The 23,141-nt window shown below is 57.9% G+C and overlaps 3 protein-coding genes across 5 annotated transcripts in view; 1 reads left to right on the top strand and 2 right to left on the bottom strand.

The window, feature by feature from the left end:
* Window positions 1-23,141, bottom strand: part of ZNFX1 (zinc finger NFX1-type containing 1) — a 107,640-nt gene that overhangs the window by 12,472 nt on the left and 72,027 nt on the right. Inside the window, exon 1 of one of the 2 annotated variants that reach the window (XM_063147515.1) lies at window positions 1,855-2,056. The exons of the other annotated variant lie outside the window; for it this stretch is intronic. Within the exon in view, the coding sequence (XP_063003585.1) occupies window positions 1,855-1,924 (70 nt within the window). The 5' untranslated portion in view covers window positions 1,925-2,056. Of the gene's footprint in view, window positions 1-1,854; window positions 2,057-23,141 lie in introns of those variants that run through there. 2 annotated transcript variants of the gene reach the window in all.
* DDX27 (DEAD-box helicase 27) lies at window positions 2,286-11,562 on the top strand. 2 transcript variants are annotated; one of them, XM_063147520.1, is made up of 21 exons: window positions 2,286-2,392; window positions 2,520-2,660; window positions 3,839-3,898; window positions 4,897-5,035; window positions 5,806-5,855; window positions 6,028-6,117; window positions 6,865-6,970; window positions 7,073-7,246; window positions 7,416-7,566; window positions 7,730-7,829; window positions 8,115-8,256; window positions 8,348-8,501; window positions 8,590-8,671; window positions 8,785-8,962; window positions 9,135-9,241; window positions 9,808-9,910; window positions 10,005-10,099; window positions 10,236-10,365; window positions 10,608-10,698; window positions 10,939-11,013; window positions 11,103-11,562. In XM_063147520.1, the coding sequence occupies exons 1-21, from the start codon at window positions 2,324-2,326 to the stop codon at window positions 11,116-11,118; spliced, it is 2,253 nt and encodes a 750-aa protein (XP_063003590.1). In that variant the 5' UTR covers window positions 2,286-2,323; the 3' UTR covers window positions 11,119-11,562. The 2 variants fall into 2 exon arrangements, with proteins under 2 accessions (XP_063003590.1, XP_063003589.1); XM_063147519.1 differs by having other exon boundaries at window positions 4,888-5,035.
* On the bottom strand, window positions 18,589-22,912 carry SNRPB (small nuclear ribonucleoprotein polypeptides B and B1). The gene is made up of 7 exons (XM_063147512.1): window positions 22,802-22,912; window positions 22,451-22,602; window positions 21,279-21,390; window positions 19,682-19,834; window positions 19,355-19,493; window positions 19,033-19,158; window positions 18,589-18,783 (listed from the first exon to the last, which is right to left on the bottom strand). Exons 1-7 carry the CDS (start codon window positions 22,802-22,804, stop codon window positions 18,746-18,748), a joined length of 723 nt encoding a protein of 240 aa, XP_063003582.1. The 5' UTR covers window positions 22,805-22,912; the 3' UTR covers window positions 18,589-18,745.

Below are 23,141 nucleotides of genomic sequence, written 5' to 3'. Positions count from 1 at the left end.
ATATTAAAAGTAGAGTACAGGAGGTTATGTGGAGCAGGCAAAAAATAATTTAAAACAACAGAGGAAACCATCAACATTAGTAACAAAGGGCCCTTTCTACACCTAAGGATTATCCCAGGAAAGTGGAAGGATCATCCCTGCCTGATCCTGGGATCCCCGTGTGTCATTTGCAGGCACAGGATGATGGGGAGGGGGGGGGGGGAGAAAGGTGTAGAAACGGCCGAAGAAAATTATTTTTGTCTCTGCAAGTCCTCCAGTGTCAAGCGGACATAAAGCACCCATTCCCATAAAAAGAACTGAGAAAAAGGGGGGGACCAAGACTCAATGAATATGCATGTTTAATCAGACTCATTTCCTGAGCTATAGCTAATCACTATCAGTTTCAGTCTCTGCTTCAGTGGCAGTGCTGCCCCCTAGAGGCAGAAATGAGAGCAAGTGCGGAGTAGCGGCTAAAGTGTTGGACTGGGAGTCGGGAGATCCGGGTTCTAGTCCCACTCGGCCATGGAAACCCAGTCACAGACTCTCAGCCCAACCTACCTCACAGGGTTGTTGTGAGGATAAAATGGAGAGGAGGATTATGTACAGCGCCTTGAGTTCCTTGGAAGAAAATAGCGGGATATAAATGCAATAAATGAATAAATGCATCCTGCTCTTGCATTTGAGAGTTGTAGTCTCAGTTTGCAACGCAGGACTTCCTTGTCCTCGGTGCACAGAAATTGTAACAATCTGGTACTGTACATAGTTTTTAGAAATCACTGAGAGAAGGGAACATCTGAATACAATTTTAAACATTGTATTCATCATGCTAAAATAAAACATCCCACAACCCATTTTTTTTCAATTAAAAAAAAAAAATTCGGGGGGAAAACAAATAAAGGCTGAGGAAAAAACCGTTTCTCTCCCCCCCCCCCCGAATTTCCCGGCCCTTCACATCTCTACTTGGGGGTTGGAAAGGTTTGCCCCCCGGCGTCCCTTACGAACCCGCGCCTTGCCCGACCTGTATCCCTCCGGCGCTCTCCCGCTTCCGCCGGCGAGGAACAGCCTTTGCCCACCCAGCGGAGGGGCTTGGCCCTACAAGCAGGGGCGGTCCGGCCCTCCGCTCCAGCCCAGTCGCAGTCGCGGCCGCTGCGGCAGGCCGAGCCCGACCAGCCCGTCAGGCCGCAGCCCCGCAGCCCCCCAGCCCCCAGAGCCGGCGCAAGAGCAGCCAGGGCAGCGCACGCCGAGGGCCGCAGAGGCACCACGCACGACGCCGCAGGGTCTCCCTGCCGCCGGCCTCTCCGGCTGCCGCCCCCAGGGGGTGTGTGACAGGGGCGGCGGGAGGGGGAAGGCGTGCCCCCAGGGCCGCGAGGTCAGCAATTGGGGGGGGAGGAGGGGAAAGGAGATGAGGGGGCGGCGGCGGCGTTGCTCCCTTTCGCCCCCTCGGAATCTGCCAAGGAGGCAGTGCGGGGCAGAGGCTGGCCTGGCACCGCCGCAGGGCGGCCGGGCGGGCTGCCAGTGTTGCGGTTTCCTCCGGAGCATCCCCCCCCTCTCCCGGGACGGACGGCTGCGCCGGCATTGGCAGGTCCCGCAGCTCCAAAGGGAGCCTGGGAAGGGGGCGGCTCAGCTGGGGCCACCACGACGCCTTCATAGACCGCCCGGGCTCGGAAGGGGCCCCGGAGGAGCCGGAGCGACCTGCATCTCCTCCCCCACCCCAGGAGCCGCCTTGCTCCCCTACCCCCGGGCCCGCCTGCCTGAGGTCCGCGCGGAGACGCCCTGTTCCCGGACCCTCCGCACGCCCACCACAGCCCACCCCTCCGAAGCCCGGAGTTTCACGGGGCCGCCGGCGCCCTCCGCCCCGGGCAGCGCCGCTTTCACCTCTGCCGCCGCCGCCGCCTCCACCCCTGGGGGACTGCCGGGGCCAGCCTCTCCGCCCGCGGCCGTCCATGGGCCCCTGGAGCTTGCCCGGCTTCGCTGCTGCTGCTGCTGCTGCTGCTGCCGCTGCTCGTGCCGCGCCGTCCGCCGTCTGCCTGGCTGCGGAGGCGTCTGGGCGTCGGTCCCGGCGGCGGCACTTTTTGCCCGGCCGCCGCTTTCGCTTTCCCTTCCCCGCCTCGCCTCCCTCCCTCCGGAGCGCCGCTGTCTCTCGCTTTCGTTTCCCTCGTTTGGCGCCCTCGAAACTAAAGCGAAGCCCGGGGCGGGGCGAGGGGAAGCTCCGCCCACGGGGGGCGGGGGCGGGGGCGGGGGCGGGCAGGCCGGGCGGAAGCTGCGCGCGGAGCCCTCGTGGCCCGGCGGAAGGCAGGAAGCGGCGCAGCGGCCCCGTGGCTTCCCCGGCCCCGTGCGCGCAAGCATGGAGCTCGACGCCGCGCTGATGCGCAGCGAGGAGGAGGAGGCGACGGACTCGGGCTCCGACTCCGAGGTGGGTCGGTGGGGGCGGGGGCGGCCGGCCGGCCTCGGTCTGCCCCGGCGCCCCCCCTCCCTCCCGCCCGCCCCACCGCGCGTCTCGGGGCCGAGCCTGACCCCCTCCTCCGTTCCTTCCCTCGCAGGAGCTGGTCGCTCCGGGCCGGGCCCGCCGGGGAGGCCTGCAGGGAGACTTCGCTTCGGGGTTCGTCTTCGCGGAGAAGGAGTCCGTGAGGCCCGGTGGCGGCGGCACATGGGCGGAGGCGCTGAGCCAGCTCAAGGGCAAGGTAGAGGCGGCGGCGCCGGGCGGGGGGCGGCTGGGGGCTGCCCCGCGCAAGGGCGGCTTCCCGGAGGCCGGACGGGGCGCTGGCCTAGAGGGGGCCATGCGCGCTGCCCCCAGCCCAGCCCAGCCCAGCCCCGCGTAGTACCCTGAAGTCAACCCTGACCGTATTTGTTGGATTTATTAGTGTAAAACGTTTCTTGCCTACGTTTCAGGGCAGGAGCCCTTCCTTGCGTCTTACAGCCATACACGAAACGGTGTAAACACTAAAAGTATCAACAGTAATATATCAGTTAAAAGCAATAAAAGCCAACGGTAAAAACAACAAAGGCAGGAGCAGCAAAACAGTATTCAGGCCATGGTAAAGTTAAACGTTTTTAAGGTCTTATTAAAACTCTGGTGGGAGCTTGTTCCGCAGGTGTGGAGCCACCGCTGAGAAGGCCCCTCTCCCTTGTGGAGACCCACCTAATTTCTCTTGCTGGTGGGCAGGTGAGAAGGGCCTCTCTTTTTGGTCTTAAAATGCAGGCAGGCTAATATGGGTGAAGGCGGTCCTTCAAGTAGCTTGGTCCCAAACTGTTTAAGGCTTTAAAGATCAAAACCCAGCACTTTGAATTGGGCTCTGAATCACACAGGTAGCCAGTGCAGCTGGCACACTATAGGCGTTATGTGGTCAGATCGCCTCACCCACACCAATACTCGGGTGGCCGTATTCTGCACCAGCTGAAGTTTCTGAACCGTCTTCAAAGGCAGCCCCACGTACAGCGCATTGCAGTAGTCCAGCCTGGATGTGACTAGTGCGTGGTCCATTCTCTCCGGATAGGGCTGCAGCTGGCGTACCAGCTAAGCTGGTAGCATGCGCTTCTGGACACTGCGGCTGCCTGGGCTCCCCCAGTTAGCTCCGAGTCCAGGGGGACTCCCAGACTGCTTACTTGGGCTTTTAGGGGGAGTGCCACCCCTCACCCAAGGTCCAAACCTCCATCCGAAGTCGTCGGTTTCCCCACCCACAGTGTCCTCCGTCTTGTCTCAGCTTGTTCCAGCTTGTTCACCCTCTTCCACCCCCAAACCAGCTTCCGGACACTTGTTCAAGACCATGGAGCGAAGCGGGGAGGTCGCCCTGACCCATCCCGAGTCGCCACGGCCGTCGGACCTCCCTCTCTGTTTTGTTTTCTTATTCTCTCTGCTTAGAGATCCGCCACAAGCCTGGATGAGAAGATTGCAGCAGTGAGAAGGAAAAGGAAAGCTCAGGTTAGAAAGAGGCTCTGGGTCTTGTGGCCCTCTGGCACTTGGGGCGTGTGTGTGTCTCTCTGGCATCTTCTGCAACAGAAGAAGGGCAGAGTTCTCTCGTTGCACCCTGGAAGTAGGAGTTCCCCCGGGCTGTCTCTGTGCATTGAGACTGAGCAGGTTGCGGACAGGAATTCGTAGGGGGTGTGTGTTTCCTTTGCAGCCCCAGAAGTACGTGTAGCGTGCTACTAGCATATGTGGTCTTTGCGGAGTACAAGAAGACAGGCGCCCACCCCTCCCCCACCCCCTTTACCCAGCTTACAATTTAGAGGAGAGGAACAGAAGGAAAAGCAGAGCAAAGTAATTAGCAGCTGTTGCCCCTTTGCACATGCTTAAGCTTAATCCCAGGTTAACTTGCAGGAAATGCCCGGAGATGGAGGGGCTGGAAAAGGTGGGTTTTGAGGAGGGACGTGAAGGACAGCAAGAGCGGAAGCATCCTGCAGGTGTCCTGGGAGGCAGCCCGAAGCATTTCAGTCGGGAAGGGAAACAGGGCGGATACTTTGGAGGGCACAGGAGGCGTTGGGGGCTGGAGGCGTGAAGGTGCTGAGCAACGGCGGAATCATAGAGTTGGAAGGGGCCTACAAGGCCATCGAGTCCAACCCCCTGCTCAATGCAGGAATCAACGTACATGGGGTTCCCTGGTAGCCGCCCTTCCAGAAACTGACCAGGCCTAGACCTGCTTAGCTTCATCAAGGTTGCAGCCTCCCATGCCATCACACCAGATAAGCTGGATTGGCGCATTCGGGGCAGAGAGATGAGGGGGAGGGGCGAGGGGGCTTTGAAGCTGAGCAGGACTGGCTGCTCATAGCCTTACAGCCGCTGGATCGGTCCTCCTTTGTAGTGGCTCTTAAAGGAGGGCTGTGCAAGTTTTTCTGCTCTTGGGTCTGTGCCTGTGCCGTTCTCTGAGGGCGGGGTGGGCGCTAGAAACACCAGGCTTATGGGATCTTCCTTAGGAGAAGCAGATAAAACAAGGAACGTCGCAAAAGGATGGCGAAGAGGCTACGCAGAAGGATGAAAACCAGGCCAGTGGCGGTGAGGAGGAAGAGGAGGATTTGGGATCTGAATACTCCTCAGCGGACGAGAGCATCTTCACCAAAGCGGGTAATTCACCACGTGTGTGCTGGTGCGGCACTGGGGTGCGGGGAGAGGTCAGCACATGGTTTCCTGTGTGGGCCATGTGCTGGGTCCCACGGAGAGTGTGCCTTGGTCTCTGGCTTGCCAGGCTGCCTTCGCCGTCTCTTCTCACGGGGCCAAGTGAACTATGGGATTTGCTCTCGCAAGCTGTGGCGACAGCCCCTAACTGTAGCTTTAAAGGGGGATTGGACAAATTCCTGGCGGGGACGTCTCTCTCAGCGTGTCTATACTCCCTTCAGGGTCACACAGAGAGAGAGAGAGAGAGAGGGAGAGAGGGAGAGAGTGTCTCTGGACATCCGTGGCTGGGAACCGGAGCAGGAGGGCGCTCTTGCCCTCATGTCCCGCTTGTGGGGGCTTCCCATTCGGGGCATCCGGTTGGCCACTGTGAGGAAAGGAATGCTGGGCTAGAGAGGTCTTTCTCTTTCATCTCATCTGGCTTCGGGGCTCTCATTGTGCTGCTGCTTGCATTTCATGGCTTGATACCTGCTCCCTTGTCACAATTCGCTTTGGCCCGTGTTTGGACGTGCCAACTTAGAGTGTGGCCGTCCGTAGGCAGCATCCAATGGAACGGGCTGCAGTCCGTGGCGTGGAACTGTGTAGCCAACGCTGCTTAAGGCGCTCCAGGGCTCCTCTCCCCTGCACGCGTTCCGTTGATTGGCCTTGGCCACGGAGGCTCTTGCAGTATCTTGTGGCCGACGGTTGTGGTGAGCAGCCTTTTCGCACCCTTCTCTTTGTAGATACGCTCAAAGTGAAGCCTCAACGGAAACGGAAGCAAGGTGAAGAGGAGGTGAGCCCTTGGGGGGTGGGGTGGAACCGGCCCCTTTCCCCGGCGTCCTGGGTGCACCCCCCCTCAAAGGCCCTGGAGGTGGGACGGGGCCCTCGCAGACACGTTGAGCCATCTCTCCTGGGGCTGGTCAACGCTCTGCTTCCCTTTCACTCTCTGCGATCCTGTTTTGAAGGGCACCGAACAGTTTTTTGAGGAAGACGCTTCGCAGTACGATGACAGCCTGTCGTTCCAAGACATGAACCTTTCCCGGCCTTTGCTGAAGGTATCCGTTCACTACTTCCTCTTAGAAAGTCACGGTGAGGATGGGGCTGGAGACGCCCCGGTGTCTTCTGACCTGTCGTATCTGAGAACTTCTGCGGTCTCAATGCTGATGAAGCGCATTGTCTTCGCTGAGTTTAACAAAACAGCCGTGGTGGCAGTAATGGAAGCTGCAGACTTGTCCGGTGTCTGTTCTGAAAGGACATCAGAAGAACGCAAAGTTATCCTTTGGGAACATGGTTTGGCTTGTGAATTTGCTCAAGGCATGAAAAGAGCACTCACGGGTTCCTGGGACGGGCCTGCAGCTAGGTGAAACGGCGCCAGAAGCTTTTAGGAAGCGCCTATGGACCGATGAGCGGAGGGTGTCCTCCGCTGCAGGGCCCCTTGCTGGATACGACGCTACAGGGTAGCCGTGGCGATGAAGGAATTGGGCAGTAAGGCTGAACAGTGATACAAAACGTGGGTGGGGGGAGGGATAGAAACACCTGAGAGGATCTGACCACCGGGGGGGGGGTGGTGGTCAGGGATGAGCAGCTGCCTGGCGGAAGGAAGCGAGGGAATGGGGGTGTTTTTCTCCCCCCCCCCACACCCTGAGGAGAGGTCAGGGAGCAGCAGCAGCACGTTGACCGTGGCAGGTGGCGAATCCAAGCTGAGCAGCAGCATCGCCTGGGAGTGGGTCATCTGGCCAGGAGGCCCTGGGGTCTGTTTGCAAGGGTTTGGGGCGGAGAACTGACGCCTGCTGTGTTCATAGGCAATCACAGCCCTGGGCTTCAAGCAGCCGACCCCTATCCAGAAGGCCTGCATCCCTGTGGGGCTGTTGGGGAAGGACCTCTGTGCTTGTGCCGCCACAGGGACAGGTAAGCAGCCGGTTGGCGCGCGCGGGAGTGTGGCAGCCGGGGCACCGTGCTGGGTGTGTGTGTGTGTGCCCTGTTGACTTTGTCCTGATGCGTGCCTTCCAGGGAAGACGGCGGCCTTCGTCCTGCCTGTCCTGGAGCGCTTGATCTACAAGCCTCGCCAAGCGCCTGTGACCCGCGTGTTGGTTCTGGTGCCAACCCGGGAGCTGGGCATCCAGGTGCACGCCGTGACTAAGCAGCTGGCACAGTTCAGCATCATCACAGCCTGCCTGGCAGTGGGTGAGTTGGGCCATTGGGAAGGCGCTGGGGGACATCTCTCTCTCTCTCTCTCTCTCTCTCTCTCTCTCCCTCCCTTTGCTGAGCTTGTTTGCACCCATCCTGCCTGGCGAAAAGTGGCTGCAGTGCATTCTGGGAGCTAACGCCCTCCATGGGGCTTGTGTCATTGCAGGGGGCCTGGACCTCAAGACCCAGGAGGCAGCGCTCCGCTCGGGCCCCGACATCCTCATCGCCACTCCCGGCCGCCTCATCGACCACCTGCACAATTGTCCCTCCTTCCACCTGGGCAGCATTGAGGTCCTAATCCTTGACGAGGCCGACCGGTGAGGGGACGCACTGGGCTTGTGGCTGGGCGGCCCGTGAGGCTCCCTGGCCCTGGCTGGGCGGCCTTCAGCGCCCGGAGGAGGGGGGCGGTGGCGGTGGCCTTCCTCCTTCGCGTCCCCCCTGGACTGCCTCTGCTTGCTCATTGTGCTTCTCCCCACCCAGGATGCTGGACGAGTACTTTGAGGAGCAGATGAAGGAGATCATCCGGATGTGCGCCCGGCATCGCCAGACGATGCTCTTTTCTGCCACCATGACGGACGAGGTACTGAGCCAGGCCAGGAGCCCCATGAGTGGCGGCTGGAGCGGGGGGCTTGTGGGGGCCTGCCTGTCGAGCGGGGGGCTTGTGGGGGCCTGCCTGTTGACTTCAGGGAGAGCCTGTAGCTTTTCTGGATTCCCCTCATGTGCTCTGAGGGAGAGGGAGAGAGAGAAGCCCTCTCCCACCCCACCCACCCCCGGCACCTCCGGTTGGGAAGCGGTGTCCTGCTCCATTGGGGGAGGGGGAGGGGCTGCACGGCAGGGTTTGACGCAGCTCCTTCCGCTCTGGCAGGTGAAGGACTTGGCTTCGGTCTCCCTGAAGAACCCCGTCCGGGTCTTTGTGAACAGCAACACGGACGTGGCCCCATTCCTGCGTCAGGAGTTCATCCGCATCCGTCCCACGCGTGAGGGGGATCGAGAGGCCATCGTGGCAGGTGGGAGCGTGCGGAGGGGATGCGGAGGGGGTGGCTCCCAGGGGGCGGGCGGGGGGCACCTGCCACTGACGGGCCTCCCTCTCCCTCCCAGCTCTGCTGACGCGGACTTTCCCGGACCACGTGATGCTCTTCACCCAGACCAAGAAGCAGGCCCATCGCTTGCACATCCTGCTGGGCCTCCTGGGGCTGCGCGTGGGCGAGCTGCACGGCAACCTCTCGCAGGCCCAGCGCCTGGAGGGGCTCCGGTAGGCATCAGGGCCACGGGAGGGAGGGAGGGAGGGGAGGGGAGAGAGCAGTGGCCGGCTCCCTGTTGACCCTCCGTTTCCCCTGCAGGCGCTTCAAAGACGAGCAGATCGACATTCTGGTGGCCACGGATGTGGCCGCGCGAGGACTTGACATTGAGGGCGTCAAAACGGTCAGGAGCCGCCCGTGTGCCCCTCCTCCTCCTCCTCCTGCTGCTGCTGCTGCTGCCTCCCTCTGCCTGGGACCCCCTTCCTCAGCTGCCTGTCTTGTGCTTCTTCCTCGCAGGTGATCAACTTCACCATGCCCAACACGGCCAAGCACTACGTCCACCGGGTGGGGCGCACGGCTCGGGCGGGGCGGGCTGGCCGCTCCGTGTCCCTGGTGGGCGAGGAAGAGCGCAAGATGCTGAAAGAGATCGTCAAGGCTGCCAGAGCGCCCGTCAAGGCCAGGGTCCTCCCCCAGGGTAAAGGCGGGGTGGGGGGGCTGCGAAGTGTGTGTAGCCAGGGGCGGGGAGGGAGGGAAGCTGGCTCCCGGGCGCCCCCCACCCTGTCTCTGCTGGTCCACTGCTGTTGCTCCAGCAGGGAGAGACGCGCACCGTGACCGCTGCTCCTCCCCTCCTCTGCTGGTTCCCCCAGATGTGATCCTGCGCTTCCGGGAGAAGATTGACAAGCTGGAGCCAGATGTGTACGCCGTGCTGCGCCTGGAGCGGGAGGAACGGGAGCTGCAGCACTCTGAGGCCCAGGTGGGGGCGGTGAGATGGGCGGGGACCCCATGGGGGGGAGGAGGAGGAGGGGGAACAGGGCGGGGTGGGCTCTTCCCTTGCCCCCCCCCCCCCGGGGGCTGCCCTTTCCCCTTCGGTTGGTCTGGTTGTGGGAACTTGTTTCCTGGGTCTCTCAAAGAGCAACTGACCCAAGGCCCATTGGTGCCACTGGCTGGCTGCGTAGCCCCCCTGACAGTGTGTGTGTAGGGGGAGGGCTGGAACCACGTTCGTGCGCTTGCTTGGCAGGGGGTGGCACCTCGTAGCTGAGCAAATAATGGTGTCTCGGGGTGGGGTGGGGTTTAGGGTCCTGTCCTGCATACCCTGTGCCACGCTTGAGTGGGCTTGGTCAAGTAGGAGGGAGAGCCACCTCTCGGAGCGTCACTCCTGCCCCGCCCTGCCCTGCCCCAGAGGAAGCGCGACGGATCTGTTCAACTCTCTTTGGCTCGCTATATCAAGATCCTTCCCCCTCTTAAGCAAGCTGTGGTTCAAGACTCATGACCCAAATGTGCTCTGTTCCGCCTCATCTTGCTTTGGCTCTCTCTTCCCAGATCAGCACCGCCAGGCGGAAACTGGAGACTGGGGCTCAGGGAGCCGCCGAGGGCGCCACCCGCAGCTGGTTCCAGACCCAGGAGGAGAGGAAGAAGGAGAAGCGTAAGGGCCTTTGTCCAGGGAGGAGCTTCTGGTTCGTGTGGGTGCTGGCCCTGGCTCATCCCTGACCTCCCATTTCTCTCCTCACCACCCCCAGTTGCCAAGGCCCTTCAGGAGTTTGACTTAGCACTGCGAGGCAAGAAGAAAAGGAAGAAGTTCTTGAAGGAGTCTCAAAAGAAGGCCCAGCTGACAGTGAGCAGCTGCCTGGGGGGCGGGGGAGCTGCCTTTGTGGGGCCGGGGGGCAGAGGGGGGCTTCCCTGGCCGACGGCTTTGTGGAGGCAGGCAGGCAGGCAGGCACGGCTAGCCTTTGCTGTTGCTGTGTTGGCAGCCTGAGGAACGGTCACAGTTTGAGGTACTGAAGGCCCAGATGTACGCGGAGCGCCTGGCCAAGAGAAATCGCAGAGTTCAGCGAGCCCGGGCCATGCCGGACGACGCTCCGCCCACTGGAGCTCGGGCAGGTGGGAAATTTATTTATTATTTAGTTATTTATTGCATTTCTATACCGCCCAATAGCCAGAGCTCTCTGGGTGGAAATGCTGGCTTTCCTTTTCTCTAGCGGGAAGAGCAGCTGGCAGGTGGCCGGGTGGGGGTGGGGGTGGGGTGGGGTGGGGGGGTCCTCTTCTCTGGTGGGGGTGTGGCAGGCAGTGCAGCCCTGGGGCGTTCAGTTCGGTTTCTCACCGTACTCTCTGTGTTGTCAAAGGGCCCAGACAGCAACGCAAGAAGAAGTCGTCCGTGTTTGACGAGGAGCTCACCAACACAGACAGGAAGGCCTTGAAGCAGTATCGTGCCGGGTGAATATTCGTGTGGGGAGGGTTTGTGCGCAGGGAGCAGCCGCTGTCCTTGATGGCTGTGCTCCAAGGGCAGGAAGGGGGTGCCTGGGCGCGTGGAGGGGAGGCCTGCCTGGGACCCTTTCTAGGCAATGGCTTTGCCTCCCTGGGAAAGGCTGGTAGAGGCCTGGCTCACGCGGGAGCCAGGCTGAATGAGGAGGCTGGGCCTGGGTTGGCCGGGATACTGACCGCTCCGTTCTGCAGGCCCTCCTTCGAGGACCGCCAGCGCCTGGGCCTTGCCACGAGGAGGAGAGGAGGCCCCTTCAAAGCCCACTCCAGGTGAGTCTCCTCCCAGGCTCTTCCTTTCCCTCCGAGTCTCCTGCTGTGCCGCTGGAAGGCTGATGGAGTGTTTCCTTGTTCCTGGGCAGGTACAAGAGGAAGTGAGGAGAACGGCTCCTGCCTGGCTGCCTCCCTCATCACAGGCAGCCGTTGCGTCAGGGCCGCTGGGAGCAGGATTCGCCCCAGAGGAACAAGCCAGGCTAGTCTGGTGGCAGCGGCGGCTCCTCTGTTGGGTAGGAAAGCAGGCAAGCAGGCGCGGCTGCCGGTGCTCCCTCCCTCCCTCCATCCCTCCCTCTGGTCCAGGCCTCCCATGTGGATACCATCACACCAGACATCACCTTGGTTTCCCGAGTGTTGCAGCTGTGTCAGGCTTCTGAATTTTCCAACCTTCCTCATTTCTAAGGCTACTGTCTGCCCTGTTTGGCAAAGGGAAGAGAACAGCGCCGTTGCTCCGGAAGAACATTTTCTTTGTCATTCTACTTGTGGCACCCGACTGATTGGTTATAAAGCTCCAAATATTTTGTGTAAACTAAATGCAGCTGAATCAAACTTCGTTGTGTTCCCAGTTCTTTCTGACCCCGGAAGTTCTTCTACCACCAGCGGGCTCTGGAATGCGGGGTGGGTGGGGAATGTTCCCAGGCGAAAAGCAGCGCGACGCATTTCATGCAGCAGTGGCCCAAGCAGCCCGGGTGGTGATGGTGGATGACCCCATAAACTCCTGCAACAAAACCCAATTGATGGCAGTTTTATGAGCTACATACCGTAGCAGTTAAAATAATTGACGTTGGCTGAACGTTCAGATGGTGGTGGCAATAGAATGAAGCGTTTGAGCTAGTTGACGCGTTTGAAAGGCACCAGCTGACGTTCCGCCGGTCCTTCGAGAACTCACATGTGCAATTGTGGGATCTATCCAATAACCCAATTGGTCTTAGAAATAACGTCTCCTGGCGCTTGACAAAGGCCCTCGTGAAACACTTTTTGAAGGCCCCTAGCTGGGGCATTGGAAAGCCTCCCTGCGTATGCTGTTTGGGTGGCTTGCACGAGATGCACACAAGAAACGTTCTGTGGATCACCCAGCATGACAGATGCCTCTTGCTTCTCTGTCTTCTGGAGTTCCATGAAGGTTTCCATCAAAAGCTTTTGAGAGAGGGGCACTGAATACCTCTTGCCAAGATCCCAGGAAACTCTTGGTTTAAAAAACGGAAATGCAAAGTATAGGAAACGGTTCTTATGATCTGAGGGAAGAGGTTGGTTGGTTTGGGTACGCTTGCATCCTGCGTTTCTTCCGTAGTGGAACTCAAGGTGAGCAATCCAGGCATTGACCAGCCCTGCTTCACTTCAGCAAGGCGGCTATGCTCTCAGGCCCAGCCCTAATCCACTGGCTAGAGCTGTCTGAGACTGAAAATGTCAGCTTTGGTTACAGCTGTGAAAGAGGCCAATGCAGTCCTGTCAGAGAAGCAATGCTGCCTGTCTGGCCTGGCATTCCGCCCCCACGGTGGCCAGCCAGATGTCCCTGGGAAGCCCCCAAGCAGGACGTGGGGTGCAGCAGCCCTTTCCTGCTCTGCCTCACCCACTTCTCCAACACAACGGTTTGCACGTCTTACAATGTGGCGCTCAGGGTCGTTGAGCAGAATGCGCCACAAGGACTGGAACAGCCAGCAGAATACGAAGGCTGCTTCTCTGATCCAACCCAGCATAGAGCGGAGTGTCGTTGGGTTCTTTTGCCCTGTCGTAACGCTTGGATGCACCTTCAGTGGGCGCTGGAAGCCCTTCTCCACCCAGTCCGTAGTTAGTCTCTGATCGTGGCTGCTGGCTTAGGGGCAGATGGGTCAGTCCAGGGTAGCCATGGTGGAGATCTACCAAAGACCCACACCCCAGCAGGAGCCCCCTGGGCTGGCTTAGGATCTGGCTCCTCTTCACCATCGCCACTGCTCATCAAACGCAATGTCCAGTGAGCACTGGCACAACGTCCACCAACTCTGTTTGTGGCTCTTGATACCTGACAAGTTATCTCTGCTAGGAGTGATGTCAGGTGGATCTTGGCCCATTTCAGCAAGTCCTACCGCAGACCACAGGGCCAAGAACCACCTTGATGACTTAGGTATGTTCTTGTGGCCATGTGGTCTGCATGCATCACAACATACTTGTGGAGAACACAAAAGCCTGAAGGGTCAGGCGAACAGCTCTGAAACCCATCCAATGGATGGGCTGCTGCATCCCTGACACTGGGCTTCCCAGCGCCGCAGGCTGGCATCTTGTTGTGACTTGAACTCACAACAGAAGTTGCTGAGGGTGAAGCCACCAAGAGAAGGAGCAGACCAACCAAGGTGATAGTGAACACCCGGGAAGCCAAGAACAGAACAAAAGAGAGTGCCTTGAAGTGGAATTGATCCCGGCTGTGTGAACATTAGAAGAGCCGCGATGCTGGATCAGACCAAGGGCCCATCTAGTACCATCAGTCTGTTCACGCAGTGGCCAACCAGCTGTCAACTAGGGACCCTCAAGCAGGACACAGGTACAGCACCACCCTCCCGACCATGTTCCCCAGCAACTAGCATATATAGTCTTACTGCCTCTGATACTGGAGGTAGCACATCGCCATCACGAAAAGTGCAAGAAGTGCTGGTGTGATTCCCTGATTGGGATGTGGAGATGAGCTTCCATGTGATCTATTGAGTCCAGCTGATCCCCTGGACGAAATGCCTCTGTTGTTGATTTCAAGGTCTTTGTCCATCATTTCCTCTTCCTGATATGAACTGGTTGAGGAACATGATGTCCAGAATAGCTCTCCAGGCCCTGTTTAGTTTGGAAACTGAAGAATAGGGAGAGACACCTGATGATCACTCTACACCAGGCACCTGTTTTACAGCTCTTATGACGAATAGATGTCCTGTGGTTGTGTGGATGCACTCAATTCTTGAAGACTGGAAAGGGTAGAAAACAATCATTGGGAACAGTTCGGAATTTGAGAGTGAGAGCCCACCTGTCCAAACAAATTAAACTCCATTTGGTAAAAAATCTGCAAGCGTTTTCCCCCTGCCCCTGCTCCAGATCTGGTGGTGTCATGCTGAAGGCTGCTTCCCCGGTTGCTTGACTTCTTGGTTTGGCTGGGCTTGGCGTATGGTGTGGGCTGCTGATGGTAACCTGACCATTGAGATTGGAAAGGTGTGTTAGACTGAAAAATAGAATACTTGTTTTTAGCTGAGGGACACGTGGGCTTCTTATTCCCTTTGGTCTCCTCCTTTTATGGGCTGCTGGGAGAACCTTTTCTTCTCTTTGGTTTCTACAAGCAAGGGAACGAGGGATTCCCAAATAAATCCCACCATCCCGTCCCCCAAAAGGTGGCTAAGTTTGCTTTTGATTGGACTTCATCTCCCAATGTTCCAGCCATAACCTGTGGCACAGCACAACACCCGAGGACACAGCTCTGGCTGCACACTGGAAGCAGCTCCAGTTGAGTTTATTCAGGACTTCCCTGAGGCGTCTGGACGCTGTGGGGACTTCCGAGAGGAAGGAACATTCCCACAAGGCTGAATTTTCCATAATCTCACTGGTTGCCAAGGCTGTGGCCTCGTACAACTGCCAAAGGGCCACATCACTTTTTCGGACTCCAGGATCCGTTCAGGTTCCCCCCTTTCCCTATGCAAAACCAACTCGGAGCTGGGAGAGAGGGCGTCCAAATGGCAGTTGCGGTTCAATGTCAGCAAGTGTAAGGTGATGCACGTTGGGGCAAAAAAACACCCCAACTTCAAGTATAACCTGATGGGATCCGAAGTTGTGGTGACCAACCAAGAAAGAGATCTTGGGATTGTGGTGGAAAAGCTCGATGTAAGCGCCAACCCAGTATGCAGCCACTGTAAAGAAGGCAAACTCCATGCTAGGCATTCTTAGAAAAGGACTTGAGAATAAAACTGCCAGTATCATACTGCCTTTATACAAAACTACGGTATAACCACACTTAGAATACAGTTTGTAGTTTAGGTCACCACACCTAAAAAGTCATAGAGCTGGAAAAAGTGCAGAAAAGGGCAACTGGAATGATTAAGGGGCTGGAGCACCTCCCCCATGAGGAAAAGGGTTACAGCAGCTGGGATTGTTTAGCTTGGGGGAAAAGGAGGGTGAGGGGAGACAGGATAGAGGTGTACAAAATTATGCATGGTGTGGAGAATGTGGACAGGGAAACATTTTTCTCCCTCCCCAAATACTAGAACCCAATGGGGTCATCCCATGAAGCTGATTGGTGGGAGATTCAGGACAGATAAAAGGAAGGACTTCTTCACATGGCATACTGTTAAACTATGGAATTCACTACCAGATGTGGTGATGGCCACCAAATTGTATGGCTTTAAATGGGGGGTGGGATCACTTCCTGGAAGGAAAGGCTATCCATGGCTACTAGCCCTGATGGCTATGTGCTACCTCCAGTATCAGAGGCAGTAAGCCTCTGTGCACCAGTTGCTGGGGAACGTGGTGGGAAGGGTGCTCTTCTAAGGTTCCCGTGAGAGAAGCCCTCCTCAGTCTTTTGCTCTGCCTTCTAGAGAGCGGCTGGGTGCCTAGTGGTTCTCCTCAGCTACTGATGTGAAGATGTAATGAAGAGAGAAAGCAAACAGAACCTACCACTTGTCCCTCTCTCCCCATATTCCCCCAGCCATGACAGCGAGGGGAAGGACCTGCCCGTTGAAATTGTCCCTTGGGTCCCACCTGGAGCTCTGTGGCGATACCCACCTTTCTGTCCCTTAGGTATGTCTGGAAGGTTTATATGTCTAGCGAGCGCGGAATGTTTGACTGAGTGGGTGTGGCTGCTGCGAGGAGTATAAATAGGTTGGCTGAGGAGGTTGAGTTTGAGTTTTGTTTGTTTGATGGGAGGTTTGGTTTTAGTCTAGGAGTTTTAGTCTAGCTTGTGCTTTGTGAGAGTGTTTGGTGTGAGGAGTGAGAAGAATTTTAAGGAACTTGGGATTGTTATTTTGAATATAAAAATATGCAGGTTTGATCTGAATTGAAATACTAAAGATTTGTTAAATTTCAATAAACTTTACTTTGTGTTCTGTTACCACAAACCACGTGTCAGCTCGGAGTGATTACCTGCTATACTGCAGTTCAGTTTACCTTGTTCCCTCACATACAGGTGAGAGGTTGGGTTATTATTATTATTTATTTATATAGCACCATCAGTGTACATGGTGCTGTACAGAGTAAAACAGTACTCTGTTTTTACCCTTTCCTCGGGCTTTTCAAGAGGTGGCGCTTGGCTTGAGGAGCCTGTGCCAGGGAAGGCCTTCTGTGTGAGGTCGGTGCCGTCGGAGGCTCCCTGGGCTGAGCAGAGGAGGCGCAGAGCAGCCCCAAGCACCAGGCGCGTTGGTGGGAACCTGATGTGACTGAGCACTCATTGCCCCTTGCCTCTGCCACAGCGCCATCAGCGGAGGCCGGCTGACTGGGGCTCCATCCCTCGCCACCGCTGCCTGTTTGGGCCGAGAAGCCATTGCGACTCAAGGTTGGAGTCAGTTTTCCTTCTTCCAAATATTGCAGTCCGAGAATATACATACAACCCACATAGTTCTCAGCTCTTCAGGGAGACAGAACGCTACACTCTTATTCAGGAGGGATCAGCATGACCTTGCAAGACTCAAACAGCTTCACATTTATTGACCTCCAGTATCAGGCAGTAGGCCTAGGAGCACCAGTTGCTGGGGAACATGGGTGGGAGGGTGCTGTTGCACTCGTGTCCTGCTTGTGGGTTTCCCGTGGGCAGCTGGTCGGCCACTATGTGAACACAAAGCCTGGACTAGATGGACCCTCGGGGCGAATCTTTTGTTCTCACGAGACCTACAACTGGCCTTCCCTGGTTCCAGCTTTCCTGTGTGAGGCCATCATAAGAACATCAGAGGAGGCCTGATGCTGGATCAGACCAAGGGTCCATCTAGTCCAGAACTCCGTTCACATAGTGGCCAACCAGCTGTGGACCAGGGACCCTAAGCAGGCACTCACAAGCAGGACATGGTGCAACAGCACCCTCCTACCCATGTTCCCCAGCAACTGGTGCACACAGGCTGACTGCCTCTGATACTGGAGGCAGCCTGTGCCATCATCGTAACAGCTGCTCTCCCTTCCAGGCTGACAGAGGGGTCTCTGTGCCCTATGTAGGTTGCAACTGTGGAAACGCAACTGCACTCGCCCTGTTGTGGGGTGTAGCCCACGGCCTCCGTGACCAGAGGAAAAGGCTGCGCCTGCTCTGGCTGCAATGGCTCAGCAGCTGTAACTAGACAAGGGTCGTCACGGACTTGCTCTGCCGCTGCAGTGGCAACGATGCTGCTGCCTCCCTCTTCCCAGTGTTTCTTTCAGCGAGGCTGGAAGTAAGAGACCGCAGCCCACTCTGGGCTTCTGCTCTGCAAGGTACAGAAAAAAACGCTGCTCTTCGTGAACCGCCCAGAGAGCTTCGGCTGTGGGGCGGTACGTAAATGTAATATATGCAGAAGACGACGCTTGAGGGGCCGGTTCCCCCGGCAGGCTCACTCCTGCCCCAGCGCTCCCTGGCGCCTTCTGCTCTGACTGACAGCTGCAGCTCATCCAGGGAGGAAAGGGCAGAGCAAGGGAAGCAGCAGTGAAATAATGGTCAAGTGGGTTACTACAAAGCCAACAGGAAATATGTTTCAGGGAATGTGGGGGTGGGGGTGGGGGCAGCGCAAGGAAGGAGCCAACTCTCTTCCCCACCCCCTTTGTAGAGGGGGAACCATCCCCCGACTGATATTTATCTATCTACTGATTGCGTTTATATCCCACCTTTTTTCCTCGAAGGAACCCCAGGCAACGTACATAGTCCTCCTCTCCACTTTATCCTCACAACAACCCTGTGAGGTAGGCTGGGCTGAGAGCCTGTGACTGGCCCAAAGTCACCCAGTGGGTTTTCATGGCCGAGTGGGGACTAGAACCCAGATCTCCCGACTCCCAGCCCGACACTTCAGCCACTAAACCACACTGGCTCTCTTGTCACAAAAGCTGCCTTGCTGGCATGAAACCTACGCAGGATCTTGTTTCCAGTCAGGCAAATGCCCCTGGGGAGTGGAGTCCCCCCCCCCCACCGTGAGCGTTTTCAGGCAGGAAGCTCTGGAGTCTCCTGCTTGCCCTGACTCAACTGAGGGAGAAGGCACAAGCCTTTCATGCCGGGGCTGGGTGGCCTTTCCGCTTGCCAAGGCAAGTGCGTCTGTGGCCCGCTGGGAAGTATTACGAGCAACCAGCCTTGAGAGTTGCGGAAGTAAATGGAGATCATCCCGACGGCTGCCCAGTCACTGCTCCTCTTCCTCAGCTCCAGTTGGAAGGAAGGCTGGGAGCCGTTTAGCGGAGGCAACTGCAGGTCCAAATCAGCTAGCCCCGGCCCGGTCCTTCTCTGAGCCAGAGCACACGTGGTCTTGGCAACTGCCCAGGGGAAGAGCGTGCCGCCCCCGCCCCCACCAAGGCAGCAGCACGAGGAGGAGGAGGAGGAGGAGGGTACAGGCAGCCACAGTTTCTGGTTTGGGGACCAAGGCTGCAAGCCCAGGTTGCTCTCCTCTAATTCAAAATGAATTGTAACAACAGAGCAGGAAACGTCCCAACTTTTATTAAAAAGGCCAACATGACAGTAAAAAAAAATGAAAAGAAAACACGCACACCCATACGCACAACCTGTCCCCCGTCTGGTGGTGAACAAGGCAGGCACAGAACTCCGGCTCCCCCGAATTCCGCTCCTTCCGTGCTCGTCTCAGGGCCTGGGTGGGCGCATGCCAGGGGGAGGGGGGCCTGGAAAGGACAGAGCAGAAGCACCATCGGCTTAAGGAATGGCAGCCTGCCTCCCCCACCTGCCCACCCGCCCGCCCCACTTGGGCTCTTGGCACCTCAAGGGCCGGCTTCCCTCGACCTCCATTCATAGCCGCTGACTGGCATGGGAGCCGCTGCGGCTGACGGAAGAGGCCCTGCCCAGGCCATCCAGCTCTGGACCCAACTCTACCCACTTGGCAAGCCCTGTAATCAGGCTCAGCACCAACTCACCTCTCATGCCAGGGGGAGGCGGCCTCATGCCAGGCGGCGGCATGCCCATTGGTGAGCCTCGGCCGGGCGGCATGCCCATGGGGGGCCCCATGGGGGGCCTCATGCCAGGAGGCGGTCCCATCATTCCTGCAGGAAAAAGGCGGAGGCGTCAGGGCCTGAAGCAGCCCCCGGAAGCAGGCCTCCTGCTGTTCGCCTGCCAGCGAACCTCAGAGTAATCCTGCTTTGACACCAGCTCTTCACAGTGCTCAGATGCGGTCATTTCATCCTAGGTCCTGGCAGCCTGGATGGGGGTGGGGTGGGTGGGTCAGGCATGGCTGCTTACCTGGGGGCGGAGTGCCCCTGCCCATAGGTGGAGGGGGGCCTCCGCGGCCTGGTGCGTACTGAGTAGGGGCTCCTGCGATGCTGGCAGTTGCAGCCGCCGCTGCTGCAGCGACAGTCCCCCGACTCTGAGGGGTCATCACCTAGGAGGGGCGCAGGGGAGATGTCAGAGAGCTGCGGCAAGCGACACCCCGCCCCCGCCTCCCTCCACCTTCCGCCTGCACATGGTGGAGAACGTCACAAGGCGGCTTTGCCACAACCCATTCCCAAAGGCCTGACCAATGCAGCTTAAGCTCAGGACCACAACTGGAAAGAAGCAGCTCCCACTGACCTGCTGGGACGGTCCACCAACTCCGCGCACAGGGCCGGCCAAGCCCGCAGGCGCCTGGGGCATGGGAGCTCCGGCTGGCACGCCTCTCCCGGCAGCTCTGCCGACGCCAGGCCCCCCTGCTGCTCCTGCCAGGGGCACACGGGCAATGCCAGTCTGGAAAGAGGGAAAGAGGCAGTGCTGGGCTCCACGTGGCTCAGGGCTCTTGGCATAGAACCTGTGGGGCTCAGTTCGGAGTCAGGAGGAATTGGAGGAGTGTGGCGATACCCATGTCTCTGTCCCTTAGGTACGTCTGGGGGGTTTGTATGTCTAGCGAGTGCGGAATGTTTGACTGAGGGGTGTGGCTGCTGAGGCGGTGAGAGAGGGGGCGGGAGGGAGGAGTATAAATAGGCTGGCTGAGGGGACTGTGAGTTTAGTTTGGAGTTTAGTCTGAGGTTTGGTTTCAGTCTGGGAGTTTTAGTCTGGCTTGTGCTTCATGAGAGTGTTTGGAGTCAGGACGAATTGGAGGAGCTTTTTTTAAAACAGGAAAAAAGGCTTGGCAGGAATGTGTGGTTTTCTCTCCAGCTGCCTGCCCTCCAACTTCCTCTTCTCTCGGCTGCTGCTTACCCAGTTTCCACCCTGTACGCTAGTTACCTTCTTCCCACTGCCGGCCTAACTCCTCCACCCTCATCCTCTCTGCTGTCATTGATACAGGGGCCAATTCAAAGTGCTGGTTTTGACTTATAAACTCTACATGGCTTTGGGATCTTAGTACCTGACAGATCACCTCCTCCCATGTGTACCTGGCTGCGCTTACGATCATCTACAGAAGTCCCACCTTCAAATGCCTCCTCACGCTGAGCCGCAGAGGGTGGCGGCAAGAGAGGCGGCTTTTACAGCAGCAGCCCCCCGCCCCCTCCCGGAATGCTCTCCCTGGAGCAGCTCACCAGGCACCCACACGGCTAGCTTTTCTGTGTCAGACTGAAGCTTTCCTGTTCCCCAACCTTTAAAAAACAATTCCCAAGTCATTTAAAGTATTTTAAAAAAATATTTCAGTATTGAGCTTTACGCTTTATGTTGTTGATTTTAGTGTGATTTTTATTTTTATCATTATTGTAAAATGCCTAGAGAAATTTATTCTGAGTTTAATAAATCAAATAAATAATGTAACCTTCTTATCCTGCTTGCCTTCTGCCACAACTAACACCTCTGTAACAGTCTTTGCAGTGACTTCTCTTTCTACTGGTCAGTTCACCCACTCAGCTTTTCTACTGGGGAGTCTCTGCCTTCCCCCCATCCCTTCTGAGTTCCTCAGGGTGCAACTCCTGATCCCCTGATATTATTATATGCTGCCCAAATAGACAGAGCAAGTGAACTTTGTAAAATATATTGCTGCTGCTGTGATATGGATGTAAGCTACCTTGGAAATCTTTTTGGGTTGAGAAGTGAAATCTCTCTCACACACACACCTTAGCTGATTTCGAAAAGGCACTTTTAATACTTATTAACTCTAAATCTTTCTTTTCTCCTTTGGGGAAGAAGAGAGCACAAATAAATTTCTCCCCCAAACACCCACCAGTGCCACCACTGGCCTCCCCAGTCCCCCCCCCCCACTCCTCACATCTTTTGGGGGCGGCCCCTCAACTGTCATGGAAACCAGGTTCTCTCCTCGCAGCAACACCAGGCCCAGGACTCGCTTCTCCTCCCGTTCCGGCTGCTTGGAGTTCTTGGGTCTACCAGAGAGGAAAAAAGAAACCATCCTGAGTCACTAAGCCCAGCCGTCCACAGGCCACCAAGGATCTGCACTTTCAACATTGGCCTCAGTGTCACCCCACGGCTGCCACACCTCACAAGTCCTGTCACACAGCAAGAACTGGCAGAGTTTGAAGACACAGACGCAAGGAAGGTGGCAGAGAAGCAGGATTTCTGGTTATGGGCAGCAGAAGCAGCACAACAGCCCTTGAACTGCCCTTGGGGAGATGCATTCCCTCTGTTGGGTTTTCCTCAGCAAAGAGGGTGGGGTGTCCCTCGCTCAAAATACTAGAACCCAATAGGGTCATAGAATCATAGAAAAGCAGAGTTGGAAGGGGCCTACAAGGCCATCGAGTCCAACCCCCTGCTCAGTGCAGGAATCCACCCTAAAGCATCCCTATAGAATCATAGAAAAGTAGAGTTGGAAGGGGTCATCCCATGAAGCTGATTGGTGAGAGATCCAGGACAGATAAAAGGAAGTCCTTCTTCACGGTGCAGAGTTAAAACTACGGAACTCACTACCACAGGATGTAGTGAAGGACACCCATTTGGATGGCTTTAAAAGGGGGTTGGCCAAATTCCTGGAGGAGGCGAAGGCTATCAAGGGCTACAAGGCCTGATGGTTGTGTGCTGCCTCCAGCATCCGAGGCAGTCAGCCTGTGTGCCCCAGTTGCTGGGGGACATGGGTGGGAGGGTGCTGTTGCACTCATGTCCTGCTTTATTGGCCCCTGGCCGATGGCTGGCTGGCCCTGTGTGGACAGAGTGCTGGACTAGAGGGACCCATGGCCTGATCCAGCATCAGGGCTCTTCGGCTGTTCTGGCATCCAGGGGGCTCGCAGGGCTGCCTGCTGCTCCGCCTTCTTCGCAAGGCCCTTCCTGCAGCTAAGCCTGCTCGGGGGCCCGTTTTTTGCTGGGGCTGGGCTGGGCGCTCCTCGCTGCGGCGGGGGGGGGGGGGGCTGGAGGGCCCCGCGGAAGCACCCAGAGGGGGGGAGGGAGCGAGCGGGGGTCCTCGGGGCCGCCTCCCTCCCTCCCCTCCCTCACTTGATCTTGCGGAACTCGTCGCAGTCGCAGAGGATGAGGTTCATGTGCTTGTCGAAGGCCTTGAAGGTGCCGATGAAGACGCGCCCGTCCTGCAGGATGCAGCGCATGCGGTAGTCGATGTGCTGCAGCATCTTGCTGCTCTTGCCCACCGTCTGCGGAGGAAGGAGGAGGAGGAGGAGGAGAAGCGGGGCGCGAGGTCAGCGCGGGGGGCGGGCGGGGGGGCAACCGGCCGGGATTGAGGGGGGGTCGAAAGGGAGTGGGGCGGGGGCCCCCACAGGCAGGGGGGGTCAAGGGGGGCGGACGGGACCCCCACCCCCCTCCTCACCCCGCGCGCGGGGGGGGGGGACTCACCATGGTGGCGGCCTCCTGTCTCGCCTCTCCGCTTCCTCCGGGTCTCTCCGCTTCCCGCCAACGGCGCCGCCTCTTCACGAGCCAAAGACGCGCTGCCTGCTCTGGCCGGAAGCGGAAGCGTCCGTGCAGCGAGAGGGTCCCCTGCGCAGCCCTTCCGGAGCTCGTGGGTGCGACCGAGGCAACGCTCCCCCTCCGCTCGTTCCGCCTGAAGTGGGCGGGGCGTGTTGCCCGGGCAACTCCTCAGCGCTGGGTGGGGGCGCGCGGAGTTCCGCGGTCGCCATGGCAGCCGGCTGCTGGGCGACGAGGCCCGGCCTCCCTGGCTGGAGAGACAGACCTGCTT

This window comes from Elgaria multicarinata, chromosome 1 (assembly GCF_023053635.1).
Source record: "Elgaria multicarinata webbii isolate HBS135686 ecotype San Diego chromosome 1, rElgMul1.1.pri, whole genome shotgun sequence".
Classification (NCBI taxonomy): Eukaryota; Metazoa; Chordata; class Lepidosauria; order Squamata; family Anguidae; genus Elgaria; species Elgaria multicarinata.
Note: the sequence above shows the minus strand (reverse complement) of the source record. Positions and strands in the feature narration are given on the sequence as shown.